Source organism: Myotis myotis, unplaced genomic scaffold (assembly GCF_014108235.1).
Source record: "Myotis myotis isolate mMyoMyo1 unplaced genomic scaffold, mMyoMyo1.p scaffold_m19_p_1, whole genome shotgun sequence".
NCBI lineage: Eukaryota > Metazoa > Chordata > Mammalia > Chiroptera > Vespertilionidae > Myotis > Myotis myotis.
The window spans coordinates 207,183,572-207,210,997 of NW_023416313.1; the positions used below are offsets into that span (position 1 = coordinate 207,183,572).

General features: G+C 40.0%; 1 protein-coding gene across 4 annotated transcripts in view; it reads left to right on the plus strand.

Annotated features, from left to right (window-relative positions):
* The window catches only part of NRXN3 (neurexin 3), a 1,487,454-nt gene that overhangs the window by 643,881 nt on the left and 816,147 nt on the right, over positions 1–27,426 (plus strand). For all 4 annotated transcript variants that reach the window (XM_036314379.1, XM_036314362.1, XM_036314372.1 and 1 more), the window contains 3 exons: positions 6,133–6,514; positions 7,275–7,465; positions 8,795–8,968. In XM_036314379.1, coding sequence (XP_036170272.1) covers positions 6,133–6,514; positions 7,275–7,465; positions 8,795–8,968 — 747 coding nt within the window. The remainder of the gene's footprint in view (positions 1–6,132; positions 6,515–7,274; positions 7,466–8,794; positions 8,969–27,426) is intronic.

The following is a 27,426-nucleotide window of genomic DNA, read 5'->3' on the forward strand; positions in this document are numbered from 1 at the left end:
ATTTAGTAATCCCTTTCATACTGTTTAAGGTCCCCCAGGGTGTCAAATTTTCAGATAGTTTGTAGAAATGATGCAAAGAATAGGTCAGACTCATAAGAAATCAAAAGCAAGGAAATAAATATTCCTCAGCCTGGTGGTTTTCATTTATTATAATATAATATCTTCCTGGAAATGTATTAAGTTCAGTTGACAGTTAATAAGGATTGATTGATTGATTAACCTGGATTTCTATTATCAAGAATAAATTAAAAGACTACCTCCCTTGGGCTATGCTCCTCAGATTGGGGCTAATGCTGCACGAATTGACCACACCACCAAGAACTTCCTGCTGGTGCAAAAATTCACCCTCTTTGTCCATTCTGGTCCATGCTGCCTTCTCCCTCTCCCTCTCTCTCCCCATATTGCACGTACAGGACCTCGCTGTGAAAAGCCATTGGCCCAAGATTTCCATGGGAAAATTCTTCCTCACATTAACAAAATATCAGAGAAAGATTTAGAAAAGTTAGGTTTAACAACATGAAGTTGATTTCTTTATTGTAAGACTTATTAGGAGCCTTTAATATGCTAATTCACATTGCCAATCATCAATAATTAAGTATGCAATATTTACCAAATTTATTTGGTTCCAGAACTCCTTTTTATTAAATCATTTTACAGCATATGCATGTGGGGAATGTTTCTCCACAACATACTGAGGAGAAAAGGGTATGGGAGCAGTGGAGCTGGAGGATTGTGGGTAAATTGTGCATCCTTTTCTGAGCCTTTGGAAGCCTTTCTTTTCTTCACTTTTCTCTCCATGTCGGGAAGCTACTGGGAAGTCAAGTTGCCTTCACTAAGCCATTTCCATAATTTCTTTGCCAAGCTCTTGGTGTTGGCCAGGTCCCCCATGTGCAGAAATGGTGATGATCCAGACTCTGACTCCACAGTAGATGTCTCTAATACAGCCTCCTTCCCAAGTGCCAGGGATGCTTGCTGCCCTCAGGCCCTCTGCTATAGGACATCTAGAAGAGGCAAGAAGTGGTCTTACTTAAAGATCTTGTCTTCTCAGAAGAGAGAGAAAACAGGTGTCATACTAGTAATCAGAAAACTAACATATTTCAGACAAAGGGGAAAAATAAATGCTGAAGATTTAGTAACAGCTTATAGTTTGAGCACTAGACACTGTTCTAAGTACTGTCTATGTCATTGATACATTTAATCCTGATAGTTTCTTACCTATTTCACAGATGGGAAACTGAGGCACAGAAGTTAGGTAACCCAGGCGGTTTAGCCTCAGAGCCTACATGCTCATCCACTATGTTTGAATGTCTCGTGGGCAGCTACAGCTTGAACTTGGCCAAGTTTTCCATGGTTTATGTTCTCCACAAACGGCATCCTCCTGAGGGCTGGTCTGTAAACCCTTGTTGGCCTTCAGTGAAAGTTGAAGGTGAAGGTGTGCACAGGGTCTGAGGCAACATAGCTGGGCTAGGGAAGGTGCTGCATATATTCCCTACGGCATTAGGATACTCGGTCTCTGGGAAGAAGTGTGAACTCATCATAGCAGCTTCTGTGTGGACTTCTCACCAGTTAAGGTCCATCTATAGATTTTTTATTGGGTAATAATGTAAGGAACCAGTCAATCCTTTTCTCTAAAGAGAGAAATGCAAGTTAAAATGTGGACTTTGGAATTAAATACATCTAAATTCAATTTGGGGCTCTACTATTTACTGCCTGTATAAACTTTGGTCGCATTGCTTGACCTCTCTAAGCTAAGGGTCCACACATCTAAGCCTAGATAATGATACCTTCCTACAGTTTATTGAGATCATGACCTCGATGGTGGTTATGAAGTGCCTAGCACAGTGCCTGGCTAAGGGATAGCCCTAGTCTTGGTTTTCCCTTGATATCTTTCTCCCCAGTTACTCCTCTTTCCTCTAAAATTGGGAAGCAGCTGCTATGGAGTATGCATTCATTCCACATTTAATTGGAAAGGAGTTTTAGTCTACAGATGGCCTTCAGAGAAGACGAATGAAAATGTTCCTGGTTATTAATACTGGTTAGGTAATACAGAGATTTTTTTAAAAAAAATGTTTTAATTTGTACACATTTGTAACTTTATGCAATGCCTTCAGTGCTTTCTCTGAGTAAAATAGCATACTTATTTGGGAACCTGCACCCACACAAAAAGGAGTTTCTTTTAGTGTATGGAGAAATGAATTTCTTTTCTAGTTTCGCCCCACATCACCTTCTCCACACCCCTCACCAATTTTTGGTGGAAGCTGCTCGTAGATATCCTGAACCCTAAATTAGTCTCTGTCCCTGAACTAAGTGTTCAAATTCCATTGCTATTTTCCCTTCTATTACTTATCCAAGCCCTTATTCAAGCTCAATCTTATATGGTTTTCATATAATTTTTACATGATTTTCTTACCTTACATGATTTTCTGGCTTTATGAAATTCATATTCTAGTGAGCAGAATTTCCTAACCCCTCAATTTTGGAGGTCAGTTAATCCATAATTTCTTTAAAAGCTCCCAAATGACTTTAAAACAGACTTTTGAGATTCCTTTTGGGACCCCAATCTTTACCAGTGGGCATCCCATTATTACATTTTGGTTCTCATTGCTGTTTTGTTTGTTTGGTTTTTTGTAAAGTAAAAATTAGCATGACCACCAGCGTCATCATGGTTCGGTGTTCCTGTGTCCCCATGGAAACTGGCTATGATTTTTGCCTCCCCATCATTCTCCAGCTCTGATATAAGCAGCTATAGCCCAATTGACCTTGGGTATTTATTTCCATTACTTCATTGTTTCAGAGCACATGAATTTAGGTTAAGCTACTTTGCATTTTCATGACCAGTCCAGTTTTCAATACTAAGTAATTTTATGCAGTAATTCTTTTTCCTAGTTATTCAATTGTTAGCAGATTTATGTTGCATTTTGATTTTTGTTCTATTACATTTTTATATTTAGTTAACCAACATCATTATTTTGTTTTTGCTTATATTGAGAATGATTTGTAACTAGTTGTCAAAATACCACATAGATGCTCATAAATGCAAATATGATTTTTGTGTATATGAGCAATTTTTTTGAATTAGGTCTCAAGTATGCTTCCATAGAGATAAAATTAATATTGAGCATCTGAGGGTGTAATCTTCTCAGACTTCCTAGATATTGAAGTTTAAGGGACTCAAAAAAATATGAATGATCCTCTCTTTTTTGCCACCTGATTTCTATGCCAATAGAGGAGAAAATGCAAGGCAGGTAGAAATGAAATATAATTTTTATTAATGATAACACTGATATTGAAAGATGTGGTTTACATCTACTGAACTGAGAATTGGATGAAATTGCTCACTTGAACACTAATCAGGACTGGGGCAGGCAGCCTACGCTGAAGCAAGGCTTGCTCCTCCAACATCCATGCTGTAGGTGAGTGGGGTAGATTGGGTGCTTTCTGAAGGCAGCTTGTTCCCCTAAAGGGAAACAGAAAGTGCCAGGGTCTGCGTTCTGCACATAGTTTTGCTTTGCAGATTATCTTTAATCTTTTAGATTATGTCACTCCTTTTTTTTTTTCTGGAAAGTTATAAAAGAGGGATGGGATAAAGAGATGTTGGGAGAGTCTTGCTGGTTGAGTCTCTTTAATGTAAAAGATAACAGGAGAGGGCAGGCAGAGGGAATTCCCCTTCCCTCGCCTTAAACATTGAGGCATTAAGAAACAACTTGCTAAATTTTATTGACTCATTTCTGTGTGAATGTCCAGGGAGCCACCTTCTACTCTAGCCATACTAATGATGTTATCCTTGACTTTGTTGTTAAAATTTCCAGTCTCTGTGTATCTTTTTCAAGCCCTTCTCATTATCCCTGCTTCAGTCACTCACTGAACCCCAAATTAGTCTCTGGCCCTGGCTAAGTGTTCAAATTCCACTGTTAGTTTCCCTTCTATTACTTATCCAAGCCCTTCTTCAATTTCAATCTTATATAATTTTCTGATATGGGTAAACTAGGTGAGGAAAAAGGTCTAATGGTTTGTATTAGATGGAGATCTTTCCATTGCAAATATTAGGAGCTCAACTCAAAGGCTTTAAGCACAAAATGGAATTAAAGTCTGAGTTGGCTGGCTGGATCCAGATTTTCAAATGACATCATCCTGGAAAAATCGTGTTTCTCCATTTCATGCTTGTTTTCTATGCCCCAGATCCTCAGGCAGGCCCAGTCTCTCACATAATTGCACGGCTGCTGCTAATCTAGGCTCCTTCTTACCCCTTCAACAAGCCTTTCTTGCAAAGGCAACTTGTAAATTTTCTTTCAAAATCCCTAAAGCTGATCACTACTGGACCAGCTTGGGTTGTTGCTAGTACAGTGGTTCTGAGGGTAGTTTCTAGATCAGTCTTAAATGTTTCAATGCAGAACTTGTTAGAAATGAAAATTTTCAGGCCTCACCTCAGACTCTTGAATAATAAACTCTGAGGGTAGGGCCCAAAAAACTGTTTTAGCATCCCCTCCAGGTGACTGAGATGAATATTAGAGTTCTTAGTCCTTAGGTTTTACTCTAAGGCTGGGGGGATAAAATATGTTGAGTGGTTCAGTCTAAGTAGCTTGAAAACTTCATAATGGGGTCAACTTCATCCATCCCAGATGGTTTAAAAGTAAAGTAGGGAAGGTAGCTTTCAAAAGAAAATCAGGTGTTAATATCAGAAAAAAGCAACAGTTGCTGGGAAAATGAAATTAACAGATGTTTCACAATAGAAACTTTTCCAGAATTACAGCTATGCACTACTTAATGACAAAGATCTGGTCTAAGGAAGTGGCCTTAGATCAGTGGTTCTCAACCTTCTGCCCCTTTAATTACAGTTCCTCATGTTGTGACCCAACCATAAAATTATTTTCATTGCTACTTCATAAATGTAATGTTGCTACTGTTATGAATCATAATGTAAATATCTGATATTCAGGATGGTTTTAGGCGATCCCTGTGAAAGGGTCGTTCGACCACCAAAGGGGTCACGACCCACAGGTTGAGAACCACTGCCTTAATGATCTTGTTGTATGAATATCATGGAGTATACTTATGTAAACCTAGATGGTATGGCTTACTATGAGCAAGCCTTACATAAAGTAGGGACATGAGAAGAAGTGTCCTGATATAGGCACATAGGTTATATGGTACAGCCTATTGTTTCTAGGCTACGTGTCTGTATAGTATGTTACTGTACAAACCAATATGAGATTAAATCAAGCACAAGAGAAAATGATGCAATCAAAATATGTGCTAAACACAAGATGAATGAAGCAGCTGCCAGTGTAATACGACATACTTTTCTATAGCAAACTTTTTTTTGTAAGTAGAAAAAGTACATGCTAGAATGGTGATAAAGAGTATAGTATGGTAAATACATTACTATAATGATAACATAGTTGTTTGTTATCGTTATTAAGTATGTCCTGTACATCATTGTATGTGCTATATGACTGGCAGAGCAGTAAGTTGGTTTATACTAGTTCTAGCATCATTTATTTATACCAGCATCACCACAGTCATGTGAGTAATACATTATGCTATGATGTTGCCATGGACACAATATCACTAGGCAATAGTTTTCAGCTCCATTATACTTTTATGGGATCATTGTTGTATATGCACTCTGTTGTTAACCAAAATGCCCTTATGTGGTGTATAACTGTACTAGCTACTGAATCATTAGGTGGTGAATTATTTGGCAGTAAATAACTAAAGTTTGTTTGTTGTGTTTTTATAAGGGTTAGGAGAAAAAAAAGACTTTTCTTCTTATAGTATATACCAGGACCCAATTGTTTTCCTGAATGAAGAAAACTAATAGTTTTATCATTTAACTTGAGTTACCCATGATCTTGTATTTTTTTCATATATGATGGGGCATCTGAGCAGCTGGATGAGAATGTGGGATGCAGGGTAGTAGCTTGGGCTGGGCCAGTAACCAGCTCCCCCACTGAGGCCACATCAAGTATATAGTGTATTGAGTATTTTGTTTTCTGGAACTGACTCAAGAAAACAATATTGTGTGTGTGTGTTAGAGGGAGGGCGGGGATTAGACCTAAAAGATATATTAAAGGTACTATGACAAAAACATGATAACTTTTCTTATTGGTATCTCATTTATGATTTTCACAGGTACAATGCTTGGAGATCACACCCGCTTGGAATTCCACAATATTGAAACTGGTATCATGACCGAGAAACGTTACATCTCTGTTGTCCCCTCCAGTTTCATTGGCCACTTGCAGAGCCTCATGTTTAATGGCCTGCTCTACATTGACTTGTGCAAAAATGGCGACATTGACTACTGTGAACTGAAGGCTCGTTTTGGACTGAGGAACATTATAGCTGACCCTGTCACCTTCAAGACCAAGAGTAGTTACCTGAGCCTGGCAACCCTGCAGGCCTACACCTCCATGCACCTCTTCTTCCAGTTCAAGACCACCTCAGCCGATGGCTTCATTCTCTTCAATAGTGGGGATGGCAATGACTTCATTGCTGTTGAGCTAGTCAAGGGGTAAGTGGAAGGGATCATATAGTTCATACTAAATATCTCAGCACAAGACTTACATAAAGTAGAGACATGAGAAAAAGTGTCCTGATACATGCTCTCATTGATTAATATATTTATGTGATGATTACGGCTAGAAGGAAGAGAATAAGTTTATTTAAAATCTTCTCTAACTCAATACTATCAGACTTTTTACTATGAAATGTAGCCTTTAAACCTATGAAAAAATCTAATATTTGCAAAAGAAGAATAGGGGGTACATTGCATCTTTCTTTGGGGCAGCAGTACTATCTGTAACTATAACATTTATAGGAAGAAGTGATATATATTTCCAGTTCTATCATGAGAACATAAATGTAAATTAAAAAAAAATCTATCTTCAAGACATTTTACTACCATGTGATGAAAAATAATAGTCAAAACAAAAGCAAAGCCATAACAAAACTCCCCAAAACAGACCTATTATTGACTGTGAATTTAAATGTGGCCCCCTAGCATTTTGGAGTATACCACCTGCACTACTTTCTGGCTCTCTTATTTTTCCTAGGTAGTGTTAAAGAAGTAGATTCTGTGAGTATCAAATGATAGTGAAGTCTGATAGAATAGGATCTGACTCCTAAATTATTAGGATACAAGAAGCTTTAATTATTCCTGTGTGATGCCAGTTTAGCATAGGTGATTTGAAGGCTTAGATGTCATTATGCACACATTGCCATTAAACGACTTCAGGAAATCTCAAGTCATTGGAGGGTTGTTTCCCTCCTAGGTACATCCACTACGTGTTTGACTTGGGGAATGGCCCCAATGTGATCAAGGGCAACAGTGACCGCCCCCTGAATGACAACCAGTGGCACAACGTCGTCATCACTCGGGACAACAGTAACACTCACAGCCTGAAAGTAGACACGAAAGTGGTCACTCAGGTTATCAATGGTGCCAAAAATCTGGACTTGAAAGGTAAACCTTATAGAGAAATTTATCCTTGTTAGAGCATTTCTTACCATTGAAAGACTGTTTCCAGAGGCAAACTACAGTTTATGAGCACTCTGTATTTTTGATTCATTATGCATATTCTTTTTTAATGACACTGAATTATACTATAAGGTAATGTATTCAGTGTTTACGTAGACCACTCCTCAAGGAATGGCTCATTTTCTGAGTGTGCCTTGGGGGCTAAGTGATGAAGAGATAAATGGCAAAATGAGAAGGTTTTGGAACTTCACTTGAATGATTTACTGTATGGGAGGACTTTGGTAAAAATTTTTAGACAGCTTCTGTATACTTTTTTTTCAAGATGAGGATAGTAATTGTTGCTAAGTTTATGGGCTGTTAAGAAGTTTGATGAAATAATGTCTGTAGCTGAAACCGGCTTGGCTCAGTGGATAGAGCGTCGGCCTGCGGACTGAAAGGTCCCAGGTTCGATTCCGGTCAAGGGCATGTACCTGGGTTGCGGGCATATCCCCAGTAGGAGATGTGCAGGAGGCAGCTGATCGATGTTTCTCTCTCATCGATGTTTCTAACTCTCTATCTCTCTCTCTTCCTCTCTGTAAAAAATCAATAAAATATATTTAAAAAAAAAAAAGAAATAATGTCTGTAAAACCCTCAGCATTGCATTGGTAATAGGCACATGAAAAGCACTCAATAAATGGATTTGTTGAAATGTTAAGCTTTATTATAAAACTAGAGGCCTGGTGCACGAAATTCATGTGGGGGTGGGGGGGTGTTCCCCTCAGTTCAGTCTGCATCCTCTTGAAATCTGGGACCCCTTGGGGATGTCCAACTGCCAGTTTAGGCCCAATCTCATAGGGATCCCTGCAGGTCGGGCCTAAACTGGCAATCAGACATCCCGCTCGCAATCTGGGACTGCTGGCCCCTAACTGCTCACCTGCCTGCCTGATCACCCCTAAGCACTTGCCTGCCTGATTGCCCTGAATCACTCAGTGGGGGCCGGCTGGCCAGGGTGAGGGGCCATGGTCGTTCTGGTCTCTGGTCGTTCTGCCATTTCAGTTGCTGGGCTTTTATTATATAGGATGGTAATAGTACCTGCCTCCTAGACTATATGTGCTGATTAATATGAGATGATGTTTAAAAAATGAATGACACATAAGAAATGTTAGTTTTCTCTTTGTATAATGTAGAAACTCTGGTAATTATTTTGATTATGCTGTTTTTCTCCCCCGATCTATTACCATTATCTAAATAAATGGCCTATAGTACATTGGCTTTAGTTGACCAGGCTTCCAGTCCTTGACTCATTTGCTTTTACTACCTGCTTTCCTTTCCAGGTGACCTGTACATGGCAGGTCTGGCCCAAGGCATGTATAGCAACCTCCCAAAGCTTGTGGCCTCCCGGGATGGCTTTCAGGGCTGTCTGGCATCAGTGGACTTGAACGGGCGCCTGCCAGACCTCATCAATGATGCCCTCCATCGGAGCGGACAGATCGAGCGTGGCTGTGAAGGTACAGCCTTCTTTCTTGTTAAGCAGTAGCCTTGTTGCAAGCACCGAGCCTCTTTGCTGCCTCTGCCAATGCCTCCTTCCTCAGTTGGCCAGTCCTCTCTTATTCCCCATTCACTGTCCAACATTGCATCACCATCAGTGTCCTCTGTCATTGCCTAGTATGTGAAGACATGTGCCACCTGCTCCAGGAATGTATGTTGGCTGATGTCTTTCCAGTGTCACATACCTGCTGATTGAGGACCTTTTCTGGCATTGACATCAGGCTTCTCCTGACTCGTGCCTTTGCTTCCAGCATGGCTGAAAGGGCATCGGGGACTTTTATTTATACTTTACTACATGGGAAAGTAAAAACTAGAGACTTTTTACATCCTATGGATGTCACCATTAACAAAATGTTTCCTATGTTGCTAATGGTGACTGCATTAGCAGGAGATAGGAAAACGATGTCAGAATGCCATAATGATGGAAGGAAACTAACATTTATTGAGTACTTACTAGATGTCAGGCTTTGTTAAGCAGAGTCTTGGTGTGGTGTGGTGGAACAGCTTTGATATTGAAAAGACTTAGATTGAAGTCCAGAGAGTAGTTCTTCTTAGCTGTGTGACCTTTGAAAAATTACATAACCTCTCTTATCTACATCTTCCTCACCTGTAAAATGAGGCAATAAAACTCACTTTGGAAGCTAACATCCATAAATCAGAGATATACATAAAATGCCTAATATATACCTTGTAAGTACTCAGTAAATGGTAGGGTTATTATTTACAGGTATTATTTCATGTGAGACACGTAATAACATTGCATACTCATCAGTGCAGCACAACAAACCATGCTCAGCCTGTTTCTGTAGGTGATCCACTGTCTCTTCATATACTCTGTTGTACAGGTCTTCGAGTTCCAACAGTTCTTTCCTCTATGTAAAAACAGCCTAGTTCTAGCCAGCAGAGGGCAGCAGTGAATATTTTTAGCCTCTCGTAGAGGCTCTGGGTAGGCTGAAAAGGTGACTCTTACCAAACTGGACAGGCAAAGAGGATGTCTGACCTGTCACAAGGATCTATGTGTTCTTTCGTCTGGTTGAGCTTCATGGTCCTTTGTGCAATATATTGTGTTTTCTTGTATTCCTCATTAATTTACCATAGCGATTTTCAACCTTTTTTTTTTTTAAATCACACAGCACACATAAACTAATTACTAAAATTCAGTGGCATACCAAAACAAGTTTTATATTTTTTGCCTATCTGACAAAAAGAATAGGTATAATTTTGATTAATTCATACCAGACAGCTATTGTGTTGGCTGTTGTCATTTTTCTGATTTGACAATCTAAGGCAGCGGTTCTCAAGCTGTGGGTCGCGAACAATGAAAATACATCCTGCTATCAGATATTTACATTACGATTCATAACAGTAGCAAAATTACAGTTATGAAGTAGCAATGAAAATAATTTTATGGTTGGGGGTCACCACAACATGAGGAACTGTATTAAAGGGTCGCGGCATTAGGAAGGTTGAGAACCACTGTAGGGAAAAGAGGCCAGTGTCCTTGACTAAGTAGGTATTGCACTTTTCAAAAAATCTTGTGGCACACTGGTTGAAAATCGCTGATTTACTACATCAAACCTGTTAATTCATCTCCTGTTTTCAACTTCATTTATCGCTCTATTCTTAACCAGCTTTCAGCTGGATTTGCTCGCCACCTTAAAGCACATTTTTATAAAAGCTTCCCATCAGCTCCCCAGGCTGATTTGTAGTATGAAAGTTTTGTTTCTCCTTCTCTGAGAGTCAGTTGCCCATGAGGCATTAATAATAAAACTGATTGTTCCTATAACCCACTGTAGTTCCCCTTAGCCAGGAATATCTCAAGTTCTGTGGGCCAAACATAGTGTGTGCATACATGAGGGACAGAAAGTTGGGAATCACCAAGTACCTAAAGTAGACACTTTGCTTTCTTACCCTGGGAATGCACAATTTCAATTAACTCAATAATTTTTTGTCTTATTGCCTGCTTTTAATGCTTTCAGGTGTTAAAAGGCAATCCTGCTATAGATGCAGCACTTGGAAATTAAATTGGGTGTCTTAGGTTAGAAGATTGTGGAATGACAGTCATTCCAATGATCCTGGAATAATTCATCATATCAAGTTAAATCATACAATAAAAGCACATATTGAAAAGCATAAGACATGATTCAAATGTTAAATATTTTTACCATGCCATCAGTTCCTCCTTTAAGAAAGTTAATAGGAATCACCCATTTTAACTTTATAGCAATATGCCTCATAGAAATATAATTAGTCACATATGTAATTTTAAATTTTCTTGTAGCTACATTTTTAGAAGGTAGAAAGTAACAGGTAAAATTCATTTTAATTTTATATTTCATTTAACATAACAATATATCCAAAATATTACCATTTCAGCTTATAATCAATACAAAATTATGAAGACATTTTGCTATTTTTTCATACTAAGCCTTGAAAATCAAGTGTGGATTTTATACTAGTAACCCCCCCTCAATTCAGACCACATGCCTTTGAAATGCTCAGTAGTCATGTGTCTGCGGCCACTGTATTAGAAGCACATTTCTGTTGAATATAAAAATCAAAGTGTGAGGACATAAAGCTGTAGTATTGAATTAAAAGGAAGTCTAAATGAACTTTTATAAAAGGGGATTGAAACATATAGCATAAAGTGGGAATGGCCCCACTTAAGAAAGCTTTAAGAAAAGCAGTATGAGCATTAGTGAACGGAACTTGTCCATTAGATCAGAGAAAATGTCCCTATCCTTACCTACAGCTCTATGTGCAGTTTGATGTGACTCATCCCATGCATTATGGTGGGTTCTGACCTTCCTCTGAGTGTGGGTGATTGTTCAGAGCTGAATATTGTGACTTGATGGCTCTACCATCTGAATCTATGGCAAGTCCCTTGGGCCTAATAGCACTGCACTCTATTGCCATGGAGATAATTGCGATGGTTACCCATGGCACATTATGACTGCCTCGCTGGGTGGGATGAAGTGGAGGATGAGTGCTGAGGGAAGAAGGTCCTTGTTTATTGTACACAGATGACTTGGATAATTAGCCTAAGGGGCCGGGGAAAATGGCCAAAAAGTGGGTTAAGGCATAAATTGCTGTCATTGGAAATTTGCACCATTGTGAATAAGCCCATCTAGGAGATCCCAGGAGCTCTTTAGTGTGCTGTGGAAGATGGTGAGGATGGGAATCAAGGGCACAGAACCTTGGAGAGACTACAAGGGAGTGTCATTGTCATTCTGAATCTCTGTATAGAGTATGGGGCCCTTAAGAAAGCCTTTGAGTATTGGACAATATGGGTAACATCTGACTTATTTTTATGTATAGAATAGGAAACAGGTAGGGGATGAGAAATCATTACTAAGAATAAAAACCCAAATCTCTTCAACATAGGGAAATATGTTTTATTTTTACATATCTGGTGTACAAAGCCCAGGATATATCTTATGTTCTTGTAAAAGTCATTGATAGTGGCACTTCAGAGTGCTTAATTGGTAAATGTATTATTTTCTCTAACCCTAAAGAGTTCAAATTATTTTTAAAAGACGTTAATTTACTACTCACTGACACTCAATTGTTTATACTAAGAAAACAACATCTGGAATTAGGTTTTGAATTTACGTCTCATATATATGTAGGTGTATAATTTAGATTAAGTTCAACTTCTGGGCAACTCTTAGCCAACATCTAACAGTGACTTGCATTTTGGGCTAGGAGTTTTATAATGTCTTATTCAAAACTAGGAACTGGGTAATAATGTTTCATTCAATACTCAGCTGGTAAATCTCTCTTTCTATCTGGGGCCAGCTTTGCTTCAGAGGCATATACTAGCTAGGAATGCAATTCCACAATCACAGATGGGGAAACCCTGAGAGAAACACCATACTTAATTTTGAGACTAGCATGAATAAAGTGAAAGGGCATTGATTTGGTGCCTTTTTGTCTACAGCCTTTTGCATTTGGCTATATTGCTATACATGAAACAAATCAAGCTCTTTGGTGGCCCCTAATCATCTTGATACAGATGCCCAATTCTAGGGCTACGTTCCTTGGTGGCATTTTCAGTAGGTTGTGCGTAGTGCTCCCAGCAACTCTTCCATGCTTAACTCCTACATGTGCAGAATTATGTCTGTGGGCTCTGTGCACATGTGTGTTTCAGTCTGACCATGTACTACCCTTATTCTTTGATGTTTATCCTGACCGATGAAGAATTGTTTTTCTGGACCATATGCCTGGGGGTTGGCTGTGTGGATGGGGGAAGGCTCTTGTGACCTCTGCTTGTGCTTTGTCTAGTCCAGTGTCCCCCCACCCCTGCTCTGCTAACATGGCTCTGACAAGGCCTGCTCCGCCCTGTTATGTGCATCCCCCATCTGTGCTGTCTCTGGAGAACCTGTAGAGCATTTCAATTGTCTGTTTGAGTGATGTTGGTTATGCCAATTGTATTTTCATTTCTGTCATGTTACCCTGGTTTACTCTATTTCTTACTAACCTCTGGTTATTGTTTTCACCTTTCCTGTTCTTTCGCTAACAAAGTTGCGTTGACCAAAGCTGACCTGCAAGGTAGAGAAGGTTCTTGTTCCCATTATCCCTTTGGACTGAAAGATGCCCTGTGTAACCCTTGGTATCTTCTCCTGGGAGGCCTTCAAGCTGTCACACCTCTTGGACAGCAGCAGTTGTGGGAGGGGGCTGAACTCTGTTCTTCTGAAAGAGTGGCAGAAAACCCAGATCAATGCACGAAAAATAGCAACAAAGGCAAGACCTCTGGGGGATGGGAACATGATTCTGTTTCAGAGGGACCAAAGAGGTTTGACAGCACCCCATATTGTGACTACCCACCAACATATTAATCCACTTCTAGAAATGATGAAATGCCTCTCCAAGTAGTTGACATGAAGGGGTTGTCTCTAATTTGTTCACTATAGATAGAATGTAGAACTTATAAAAAGGAAAAGGAGAAAAAAGGCCACTTGTTCTTAATTTATTATTTTTTGGGTCAGGGAGGTCATTTCTCACAGCAGAACTTTTGAATGTTTGGGCCTTATGGAAGAGAATGTCATTTTCTCTGAACTAATTGTTAAAGAAATAATTTTAGGCATTTGGGAGATATTAATATCATTAAAGCATTCTAGAGATTTATATTTCCTATCAGGGATTTTGGTTGAGCACTTTAATTTCCTGTTTTGTAATCTAAAGTAAAAAAAAAAGTATCCTTGGGGAACAAGAGGATCTGTGGGTTTTATCCTGAACACCCTTTAAAATGCCTTCCAATGAGATCTCAGTGAATTGACTGCAGAAACTGCTCCTTCTACCATTCAAAGGGGCAGCTTTCAAAGTCAGTAATGGTCCACTGGTCCTATTACGTCAGGCTGCTTTGATGCAGAATAGCAAGCCAGGAACAGGCATTGGAGGTATTTTCTGGTTGATACTCATACAGGAGATTGGGCTTTAGACGGTCTCTGCAGAGTTTGCAGCCAGCAAATATTGTTAGAAATTATGAAGACAAAGCTAGCTTTAAAAAATTACTTTTCCCCCAAAGATCACTTACTTTGCTGTGACTTGTTATACTTCGTTCAGGTGGCCAGTACATGTGTCTATTTCTTGAGTGGACATCAACTTATAAGGCCTTTCTCTAGTCATTGTGGTAACTTTATTTCCTTCATCCTCTGTTAGCAGAATTAGATATATGCAAATATGTAAAAAATTAATGAGAAGAATGTGCTGGATTAGTACTTTGAAGTCCAATGTAGCTGTAGAATAGTTTTTATTTTTAAAGTATGCAGGGCCCTTTCAGTAATACTGAAGGCTGTTATGTTTAGACATTCTGTTCAATGGTCAAAGCAGGTCTACATATCACTGTGGAAATGAAGGGGAGGGAGATGAGGGCAGGATTTGATCTATAGTTGGAGACAATATAAGGTTGCCATAGCTTCTCATGAACAGATTTATTAGATAATACTAGACAACTGTATCCCCTTGTAGACTTTAACATTCTCCATTGTAATAACTGTGTGGATTTTAAGTCCCCAGAACCTAGCACAGGTCGTCTTACATAAGGACTTCATATGTAGAAAAATGATCTGAAAGTTCCCATTCAAAGGAAAAAAAAAATTGTGGGGATTGATACATAGAACTGGTTGATTTCTATGCCTACTGTACAATGTGCAGTTGCATATTTGGGGGCATAATAGTTTGGAGTATCTTCACTTTCCCATTTGTAGAACCAGTCTATTTGGATGGTTTTTATGTTATTACTCCATTGACCCAAACACTCTTCCATTCTTGGGATGACTTGACAATCTGTCTGTGGCAGGAGCTGTTATTCTTTGTAATTATTTTGGGTCATCTTACTCTTTCCCCATATTTTGGCAAAAGAGCTTTAAGATACAAATGCCTTTAATGTTTTATTTTCCTGACATTGGGGTGTAGAATGATACTTGTGCTGGCTTATTCAACAGTGACCTGTGGGCACAGATATTATTAATTACCATCAAGTGTTAGGGGTGGTAAAAAACATCAGATGAAGAAAGAAATTAGACAGACTAAAATGTACATGCAAATGGTATTCAGAAGGAAATAGAATGATGGAGTCTAGAAAGTTGAATAATGATTCTGGTTAAGTCAACAGCTTGCATCTTCTTGTTACTGTGTTTTTGGGGTGGTGGGTTGTTGGGGTTTTTTGAAAGTTATTAGTTTATTTTAACTTCTGCAGTGATCTGTTGTTGAATTTAACAGGGATTAAGCTACTCCCCTGGGTCCTTAGCTAGGCACTAGATTTACAGATGGGATGCAGTCTCTGACTTCAAATAAACCAGTAGGAGATCAGCCAGTAATGACACTGCAGAGTGCGAACTGCTCTGCCGGAATGGATGTGGAATACACTGTGGGAGCCTGGAGAAGGACTGTTGGACTGTGTGCACTGCTGGCAGTCAAGGTGGGTGATCTGGAGATTTTCCCAGGCATAGTTTGAGCTGAGACTGAAGGACAACCTGTGTTAGGTGGATTGGAGGTAGAAGCACATTCAAGAGGTTGGCCAGTTGGAAATCTACAAGATGCTCAATTTGGCTAAAATAATGTGCATGTAGGGATGTGATCAAAGGTGAAACTGGAGGGGTAAGAGAAAGACAGTTGATGCCAGGCTTTTGTGTAAGGCATTTGACAAAGCATTGTAAGGAGGACAGAGACTTGGATTTGATTTTCACTTTATCAAGATCACTGCCAGCATGGGGCAGAATAGATTAGCAGGACAGGGACCAGAAACAGAGCAGAGTTAGGAGGGAAGTAGCATATTTAAAGACAGAGGAAAGAGACATGAGCCTAATGCCTGAGACTTTAACTGGCAAGAAGGTAAACGTGTTTCCCTCTCAAGTAAAACCTCTGAAGAAAGAGGGAGAAAATGAGCGTTTTCTCCTGTTTGTTTTTCCGCCACCCCACAGTGTTACTCTGTTTCATAGCAGATACAGTTATACAGTATGACAAAAAGGCTTCAAGGAAAAAAAAAGATTTCAAAGGATGAAAAATCTGCCTTTAAGCTAGGAGAGGGAGTAGGCATTCCCTTGAGGGAAGTGGGAAGTGTTTCATTGCTGAGAGGTGTAGTCCCATGAATCTCAGAGTTCCTTGAATAGAATTACAATGTCTATGGACCTTTCAGAAGTAATATTCTAATTCCTATTTATTTGCAAGATGGTATTCCTGGAGAGGAAAAGATTCCATAAAAGCTTGTCCATATGAGAAAGGAAATGCACAACTATAAAATAAGGATTGTTTGACCTATTGAGGCAGATGACCCATGAACTATCTATATATATAAAAAGCTAAGTGACTGTTGGACCCATAGCTATGATTCACAATGACCACCAGGGTGCAGATGCTCAACACAGGAGCTGCAGTGACTTGGTAGTGGCGGTCCTCGGGTGACGCACCCTGGAACCAGAAAGGATGGAGCCCAATTCCGGGGTAAGTCATCCGAGAACTGCCCTCTTGAATCCAGTACCCCTTGGGGGATTTCAGAGAGCCAATTTTGGCCCGATCCCCACAGGCCAGGCCAAGAGACCCCACCTTCCGGAGGGACCCTGCTCACTCCACAGACTCCCGTCGAGCTGCAGTGGCAGGGCAGCCGGCCGAGGAAGGACCAAGGGAGGTTGGCTCCAGGGCATGTCCAGCCCATCTTGCCCAGTCCCACCGTGCTGGCCACCTTCTAATTAATATCTTCTCAATGTGCACAAATCCGTGCACCGGGGCACTAGTAAGAAATAAAAGAATAGCTCTTATTGGGTTAGGTAATTAATCAGAATATCCTCTCCCCGATTTCCATTATAATTCCCCTAGTAAGTTTTATTTCTGGAGTTGCATGGCTTATTTTCTAGAAATGTATGTTGCCCCTCTGCCCAGATGGTACCTAGGTGGGGGGGGGGGGGGTTAGGGATTGTTTAAATCTGGTTCTAAGTGCTGTGTATCTTGAGTAAGTCAATAAATGTATTGAGTTTGGATGCCTTGAAAACATGAAGATTCATTCAAGTCATTTGAGGTAAGAGTTGGCCAAACACATCTGTAGGTAAAGGGAATTTTAATTCTCCAACTTTCTTTATTGTGAAGTCTATAATTCCCCACTTCATTTTCTCCAAAGAAAAGAGCTGCATCATATTCTCCATTGCATTTTATGTAATAATAAAATTTGGCATGTGGCCTAATAGAAATCAGTTCCTCAAAATGGTTTGCTTTATGGGAAATGATAATTAAATGGAATTACCTCGGTGGTTCCTGTCTCTCATCCCTCAACATTGTATAATTGGTTTCTCACAGGGAAACTGTGTAATTATAACCTACTACCTTAATCTGTCTTGTTTCTAGGCTATGGACTGACTACACATCCAACTAAAGTGGGTGGAGAGAGCTCTATTTTCCCTCCCAACAGTACCCTTAATTGAGGGTCTATTTAGGGTAGGCACATGCTAAATAAAGGCTTGGCTAATTGTATGTCCATTATGACCACAACCTTGCATGGTAGATGCTATCACTATTTTGTGAATGATTTTGTAAACTTTTCATATGCTATCTTATTCAATACTCATGTCATGTGAGGTAGTAATAATTTCTATCTTTATTATATTGACTAGAGGCCATGGTGCACAAAATTTGTGCGTGGAAGGGGCGGTCCCCTCAGCCCGGCCTGCACCCTATCCAATCCAGGATTCCTCGGTGGATGTCCAACTGCCGGTTTAGGCCCGATCCCACAGAGGATGGGGCCTAAACCGGCAGTCAGATATTTCTCTCACAATCCGGGACTGCTGGCTCCTAACTGCTCACCTGCCTGCCTGACTGATCACCCCTAACTGCCCCCCTGCCAGCCTGATGACCTAATCACCCCTAACTGCCTCTGCCAGCCAGTCTGATCACCCCTAATACCCCTATCCCCCTCCCCCCGCTAGCCTTGTCACCCCTTACTGCCCGCCTCTACAGGCCTAGTTGCCCCTAACTGCTTCCCCCTGCCGGCCTGGTCACCCCTTACTGCCCGCTTCTACCGGCCTGGTCTCCCCAGTGGCCCTCCCCTGCAGCCCTGGTCATCCCCAATGGCCCTCCCCTGCCAGCCTGGTCTCACCCCTAACACCCTGCCAGCCTGATCTCGACCCTAACTGCCTCTGCCTCTGCCCCCACCACCATGGTTTTGTCTGGAAGGAAGTAAGACATCCAGAAGATGGCCAGTTGACCAGTCTAATTAGCATATTACCCTTTTATTAGTATTGATGAGGAAACAGGTTCTGAGGATTTGGGGAGCTAGCCCAAGGTCACATTGCTATTAAGTGCCAAAGCTGGATTTTAACCCTTTACGGTCCAATGTTATTTTTGGAATTCAAACAGTCTGGTCCAAATTAATTGACAGGATTGAATGTTGAACTTTTTCATGTTCTTATTGCTTGACGTTGGACTTGCTCCTAGCGCCTGGTCTGTCGAGTCAGCCTTGAGGTTGGACCGAAAAGGGTTAAAGCCTGTGATCTTTCCCAACTGTGCCATGTGATGACTCTGGATTTGTCTATTTCCAAATCAGAAACAGTGTGCAGATGACCAGAAAGTGTCTGGGAGTGTCCTCCAAGCTTATCTTATGGTAAAGGTTTCACATCAATGATATTTCACTACACGTTCTAGATGATATTCGCACAATTTTCTTAAAGCAAAATATTTTAAATTGCATGTCTTTTTGTTGAGCCTGGCATTTGAAACCCATTTTCTCTCTTTCATAAATACACTCCTTTTTACCCCAACACGCAGCTACATCAGTGCTGAGAAAAGAAGGGAACACAGATAAGGAGGCCTTAATTTACATATTCTGAAGCAGCATTGGATTCTAAGGGCCTGTTCATGGTTTTAAAAGGAAGGGATGATCTAATCATTTGACTTTCGTGAAAGACCCCGGCACCCTCTGAATATAGGGTGGTTCGAACAAGATGGCCTTATGATGCCAGCCATTCTCTCACCTTCACAAATACCCTGTCAGGGGCAGACATCAACTCCTACCCCTCCATGGCCATGGAGGTGTCGTGTGGGTAAATACACTTCACTCGCAAAGTGTAACTATACTGTGCAATTCATTGGCTATCAAAGGCAGTTCTGGCACCAGCAGAGGGATTTTTCAGATATTTTGCAAGCTGGTTGAGGTCGAATAACATGCATTCACTTGAAATTGGCTGTGGTGGGAGTATTTTATGCTACAGAAATCAAGTTATATAAATATTATAGATCAGGCTTTGTTATTATTTCTTTTTTCTGGGAGGGAGTTCTGGTCGTTTGATATTCACCAGCACAGGACCCATCAAAAGCCAGTGGAGATAAAGACTTCATGAGGGCCTCATGACTTCAACCAATTTCCATGTACATCTTGACTTATTTATTCCTAATGTCCGATGAGAGGGCTGATGTGAGAACAGGGGTTTTATTGAAATGCCCCAGGTGTTAGATTGTGTCAGTTTTTTTTACTCGTCATCCTAACCAAATGACTTTTCTGACCCCTCTTTTGAAAAGAGGAACCATAAGCACCTGAGCATGTTTGACCAGAGCAGTGTCAATGCCATTGGAGCATTCGCCAGGCATAGATCCTTGCCTCTGGGATACAAAGGGAAGATCTTGGGAACACAGCTGCTCTTTGCTTTCCTGCCAATGAAATTGTATAATATTTAGGACCCTGTTCTTAAGCTTTGCTTAATCTTCTTTATAATGGGAAATAGAACATTCGCTTCTCAGTTGTCTCTATATGAAGAAAGACACTTGACACATTTAAGGATAATTGCTTTCTTATTTTAAAATTAAATGGAAGTGAATTGGGTTTTTGTCAATTAAAAAGGAATGAATGTTATATTGTCTGTAAATTACTCTCTTCAGAAAAGCCAAGAGAATCCACCACTGTAAATGTAGAAATACTTCTGAGAGCTACAGCAGTAGTTTTGCTGAAGGGACCAAGACATGTAGCTAAGTAAGTAGGCGATTTCTAATGTCACATATACCCTCCCTGAAGCTTCAACACTTTTAATTCTTATATTTTAACAGTAGAGGGTACCGATTTCACAGAAAGCTGTTAAAGGCCTTTCACAGGTACACATATACACAGATACACAGATGCATCTACACTAATAAAAGAGAAACATGCAAATTGGTCATCACTCTGCTACACCCACCAGCCAATCAGGATGAGTATGCAAATTAACCCAACAAAGATGGTGGCTAATTTGCATAAGCAGGCTCGGAGCAAAGACTGAAGACTGACCATGACTGAAGACTGAGGATGACTGAAGACCACTGAAGACTGAAGAGGCTTGCCTTCTCTGCTGCGGCCAGAGCAGAGAAACCTCCAGGCTTGGCTTCTTCACTGCGGCCAAAGCAAAGGTGTGGGTGGTGGGTGCTGGAAGAAAACCAGTGCCGGCAGCCAGGGGAAGGAAGGCCTATTGCATGAATCTCTTTGTGCAACGGGCCTCTAGTATATCTATTTGTACTTGTCTTCTTTCTTCTACTTTTTCCTTTTCCCTTCTTCCCACCTAATTGCTGCTCACTCATTCTCTCTATAGGAAAAAAGTGTACATTTTAAAAAGTAAAAGTGGAAATGTGTATGCACTTATCAAGAGTGGAAAATAAAGTTGAAGGTAGAAGATGAGAACTCTTTAGACAATCTATGGCATCTCTCAAAAGGCTCCTTCTCATGGCAGCTATGCTTTGAATGGAGTGGGCAAACCCTTTGGTTGGCACAAAGCTCTACTATGATAATGCTTCACATTTAGGTTTCACTCATAGAGTCTAAGCTCTTTGACAACTGATGCTTTGAGATTAAAGACGATGGATCTTGCTAAGTGAACTCTACCTGGTGCCTACTACTGGTCTACCAGCCTTGGGCCTTTAGGATAAATAGACATTGGAAATCAGACCAGGTGTATCACTCCCAGGCTTCCCACTCACCAAGCCTACCTCCACAATATGGCCAAGACCAGGCAGTGCTGGCTTAGCAATATTTATCAATCTTAAAGAGGGTGTTTGAGGCCTAGATTTGCTTAAGTCTTACTTGGCACTAATAAAAGGAAAATACACTCTAATACCAATGTCCTGTGCTTCGGGCAGCACTTCTATCTCAAGGACCTGCAAGCAATAAAAGATACTCTGTCAACTTGTGATTTTCTAGACCATGAAGAGGAGTTGACTAAATCAGTTTGCATGAACTGCAAAGGTGGATTTCAGCAGTAACAGGCATGAAATGACTGTCTGGGACAGTTCTTAAAGACCAAACAATCGTACATTCAAGCAGAATGATGGGAAAGTCGTGGCAGCCTTCAGAGTTATCATCTGAAAAAAAAAATAGAGAAAAGACACAATGTGATCCTTCCCAGTGAACTAAAAACAGAATTGAGAGTTAGAAACCAAAGTCCTAACATCAGTGACAACTTATATCATCTTTTCATGCATACTTCTGTCACCTTGTCACTTTTTCTGCTATCCAAAGAAAAGTCACCATTTTTTTTCTCAAAAGAATATGTGATTACTTTAGTGAGTATTGACTACATATCAAATATAAAAGTTGTGTACACTATCCCCATACAGGGCTTTCTAAGTGTTGGTGCAGTTTTAAGTTATTATTATTAATAATAATGAAAATTTCTGAATATCTAATTCCCAAAGTTTATGTTATCTTAGAATACCTGGAATTTTATGTTATCTTAGAATATCTGGAATTTTAGGTTGATGTGGAAGAATATTTTAGATGAAATGATTAGGTCCTTAAGAATGTCTGTTATATGTATAAGCACACACAATACATATTTTTGTTTATAAAATAGGTCAAAACTAGGCTCTCTCTTTTATTTTTACTTGAATTTTGAATTGAAATGGCATTTACAAATTTTTCTTGTTAGAAAACACGTACAGTGAAATAAGCCAGTGAAAGAAAGACAAATATCACATGATCTCACTCATATGTGGAATCTAATGAACAAAATAAACTGTTAAATAAAATAGATCCAAAGACATTGCAGCATGGAACATACTGAGAAATCTCAGAGTGAAGGTGGGGGAAGGGTGGGAGGATGGGAAGAGATCAACCAAAGAACTTATGTGCATATATGCATAACCCATGGACACAAACAATAGGGTGGTTGAAGCCTGGGGCAGGGGCAGGGGCAGGGGCAGGGGCAGGGGCAGGCTATAAGGGGTCAGTGAGAGAAAAAAGGGGACATATGTAATGCTTTCAACAACAAAGATTAAAAAAATAGCACATATTGTTACGTTAAAATCTTTATCTGGATGTAGTTTAGGAATACTTTATTTAAGTTCACCAGCCTCAGCACACACACACACACACACACACACTGCTGGCTTACCCACCTCCATCAATGTTAGGTGGGTTAGCCATGGAGTTAGCAAGCTTGGATTTGAAGTCTCACTCTGCTACTTGCATGTGGGGTCTTGCAAATAATCACCTAACTTTTCTATGACTCAGTATACTTTTATGAAGTCCTTACCTTCAGACTCATTCAACAATAAAAACTTATTTTATCTTTGAAATTCTGGATGTCTTTCATGGGAATATTATTCTTGTTTTTCTGATTCTTTAGTAATTTTAACCATGGTTGCTTCATCATGTGTTTATGAAGATTAATTGAATTAATATCTGAAATGCACTTAGTATAGTGTCTGACACAGCTATGTAAGTGACTTTTTCTTTTGTTAAGGTTATGTTCTCACTCTTATTTGTACAAGATTATCTTGTATCATTGGATGTGCATTTAGAACAAAACTTTCCCCCCAGGGCATTTTGTTTTTTTTTCTCTGATTTGTTTCTTGTTCTCCCCTCCCATCGCCCCCCTTTTTTTGGAGGCACTCTACCTATGAAAAATAAACAGATTGAGATGAAATACAGTCTGTTCAGAAAAGGATGTACTTAAATAGTTTGAAGGAAGAGTAGGAACTTATATTATCATCTTGAAAGTGTTTTAGAGTTTAGCCCATTCTCTCTTCCATTCAACACAGTTACTGCATAATGTCCATGGGCATTGGAGACACAAAAGAGTCCTTGTCTAACATCTCGTGAGATTGAATGAGTCCAATAGTTAAATAAGGGGAGGAAATGCGGTCAATTCAATCACTCCCAAAAGAAAAGCTTTGTCCCAAATAGAAAATTCTTTATAGGAGCTCATATTGGTAAATGCTTTGGATGACTTGTTAATTAGGAAAACCACTTGGTTTTATGTCATAAAAGAATGACTTTATTTCTTTAATGTTTGGTTCTTTTTTATCTGTTCAATAATATTTTCTGAGCCCTTAGTTTATACCAAATATTTTATCAGTAATTAGAGACATGAAGGTGAGCAAAAGAGACAAGACTTTTGCTCTCAAAGGGCTTATACTCCAGTAGAATGAGGCAGACAATAAAGGATTTATTAAGTATCTTATTTACAGGCCATGTAATTATGAGTTAAATAAACAGGGAGATATGGTGGAGAGTAAATGTAATGTTGGCAGGGCCTTTCTTAAATAGAATAATCTTAAGAAAGCCCATTTGGAGCTCCAACTTAAAGAATGAGAATGAACCAGTCATTTGAAGATCGGGAAGGACCTTTCAGGAAGTGGGTGGAGCAAGAGAAACAGACCTTGAAGGTAGAGATGGGCCTGAAGTATAAGAGCAGAGGTCCTGCTATGGAGCAGAGCTCAGAACACCCAGTGGGCCTGCCTGGTGTGACTCAGTGGTTGAGCATCGACCTATGAACCAAAAGGTCATGGTTAGATTCCCAGTCAAGGCACATGCTTGATCCCAAGTGTGGGGCATGCAGGAGGCAGCCAATCAATGATTCTCGCTCATCATTGATGTTTCTCTCTCTCTCTCTCCCTCTCCCTTCCTCTCTGAAATCAATAAAAATATATTTTAAAAAATAACATCCAGGGGGCAAGTCACAGGTGATTTCTGAGCCCTGCCTCCAGTTGGTAGGTCTGCATTTCTTCAAAGCTTCCCAGGTGATGCAGGTGCTGCTGATTTGGGTCAACACTGTGAACACTGCTGTATTAGAGAGGGATTAGAAAAAGGAAAGGATGCTGGAACACTGTGAGCTGGGGGTGCGTAAAAGGAAATGAGGTTGGAGAAGGAAGCAAATGCCTAGCATCTCAGCCTGGGAAGGAGGTACCAGTGCAGGCAAGATCAGCAAAGGGTCATCGCAGGTCACCCTGGTCCTCAGTGATGTGCTTTTGCTTACATGTATACAATGTAGTCAGTGTTCAGGGATTATCAGATTCTACATGGCACTCCCCTTTTAATGCATGTGAAATAAATCCCATGGAATTTGGAAATTACCTACAGCTCCCTCTGTGTTTGAGTCCCCTGAGCAACCTTTGACAAATGGAACAGATTGCTCACTTTGCAGAGCACAGACGTTCTCCCACGCTTGTGTTTGGAAGTATGAGACACAGGCAAATCAGGCGGCTGCAATTCAGATCAGCTCAACATTTACAGAAACACTTGCTCTGCAGCTGGCAGAGCTATTTAGTGCAGCAAGGACACAGTGAAAGCATATTCCGTGATTTCTCACAGCAAGCAGCATTCCGTCTTTTGGGGATAAATAGCAACAACCCACATGAAACAATTAGAGGATTATATAAGCAGAGGACAGTGCAATGTGTAATAAAGTGTTAAATGGAATATTATCATATGTGGACGTTAATGAGGCAGGTAATAAGTGCCCAGGCCACTATGAAGAGGGGGACTTGGTTAAAATTCCTGGAGAATATTTCATAGGGACGAGAATATTTCATAGAGACTTAGGGCATTTGAACTGGCCCTAGGAAACTGTTTAAAATTTGGCTGGAAGGGAGGGAAAGACATGGGAAAGCCTTTGTCTTCAGATTCAATCAACATGCAAAGAATTCTTGTGTTTTCCCAGTTTTTGCTATTCTGCTGTCTTTCAAGGGAAAGCCTTCCATGTGTTTCTGATTGAGTTCAACTGAATTACTAGCCCATTGTCTAGGGAGAGCTGTTTGGTCAGGGAGCCCCATGAATTTCTCAGAAGCCTTTATCCTTTGAAGGAAGCTGTCCTGATTTGCCATTGTTAATGAGACTTGTACTACACAATGCACAAGTTTAAGACCCACTGAGAACATGACCATGTACCTCTTTTCATCTCCACATGGGGGAAGCACATGGCATACAGCCCTGCAGAAACCCAGCAGCTGAGCTGCTCCCCCAGCATTAGTAATTGTCTTGAACTTTCTTATGTCACATCTTAACAGCTTTGTACTGGGAGTGATGGACTGTACTGCTTCCACCATTCATGAATAAATATAAAATGTCTTGCCACCAGGAAGACGGACCCTTTGTAGCCATGTATTTCTTTTGTGCATGCATCCTTAAGACCCTGCATTCTTACATTTCAAAATCCAGTGCGTGTATGAGGCTTAGGTTAGAATTTGTGAAATGTGCACTTATTGCAATGTATATATTTTTACTCTGTAAGTGGGGAGGGGAGCTGTTTGTTTGTTTGTTTGTTTTTGCATCAGATCCTAGCTCATACCTTGGATATCACTCAAAGGGCTCACCCCCTTTGCTGATTCTCCCTGGGAAATTCATGGTTATCCTGAATATTAAGATATATCCTGTTAGTTCAGGTAATTTGAAAGGTGTAGGCTAAACTGTAATCCCAATGTTAAGGCAAAATAGAGAAATGAGAAAGAGAGAATGATTAAAGAGTGGCCCTGGCTAACCTAAAAAGAGAGTTTAATGGCAATCTGAAAGACAGAAATTGTCAAATATTTTTACTTGCCCATTCATATCCAGAAAAGATTTTGAGAATGCCCCTCGAAAGATATGCTTATGTATATATTATATACATGTAGCATTATAGTTACGTTACTTATATATGAAAGACACACAGAAATAGAAATAATAAAGAATGTGATTTTTAAAATGAGCATCATTTCTAAGATTTTCTTTCCAAACTTTAAACAATTCTTTTGTATCTCTGGTGTATGGGCACCCTGATTGAGTACACCTGTGTAAACTTATAGCAGGAGGCAGCATGGTGCTGTGCACTGGTTCTCAAATGTTAGTCTGCATCACAATTTCCTAGAAACTTGTGGAAACACAGATTTCTGCCTCCCCCCAAAGCCTCTAATTCAGCAGGTCCGGGGTCAAACCCAAGAATTTACATTTCTAACAACTTTCCTGGTGACGCTGATCTGAGGACTGTACTTTGAAACCACTGAGGTAGTTGAGAGCTTGGGTCTCAGAACTAGTCTACCAAAGATGGACATCAGGATTCTTTAATTAGCAAATGTGTGACCTTGGGTAAATTATTTCACCTCTCTGAGCTTGGGTTTTATATCTGTGAAATGATGGCCATCATATGTACTTACCTTTTAGAGCTACTGGAGAGCTTAATGAGATCATGGAGACAAAGTGCTTAGGACTCAGAGCTTGTTACCTATAAAGAAACAACCAATACATGTTGGCTGCTATTTTCTCCTCCTTTGAATTATCATCAAACATATTTTAATGTTACAAAGTAGACTTTAGGGCAGTGATGGTGAACCTTTTGAGCTCGGCATGTCAGCATTTTGAAAAACCCTAACTTAACTCTCGTGCCGTGTCACATATAGAAATTTTTTTATATTTGCAACCATAGTAAAACAAAGACTTATATTTTTGATATTTATTTTATATATTTAAATGTCATTTAACAAAGAAATATCAACCAAAAAAATGAGTTCGCGTGTCATAGGTTCGCCATCACTGCTTTAGGGACATCTGTGCCTTAATTCATGAGAATCATGGGCATGTGATTTTCTGCTTTAGCATTATCCATGTAGAAAGACCATGCCCAAGTGAGATCTCTTTCTAGTTGAATGGTAGAGATGAAGTCCTTTCGCAAGGTCTGCCTAAAAGAGAACAGTGTGTTCAGCCCTCTCCCCTCTGTGT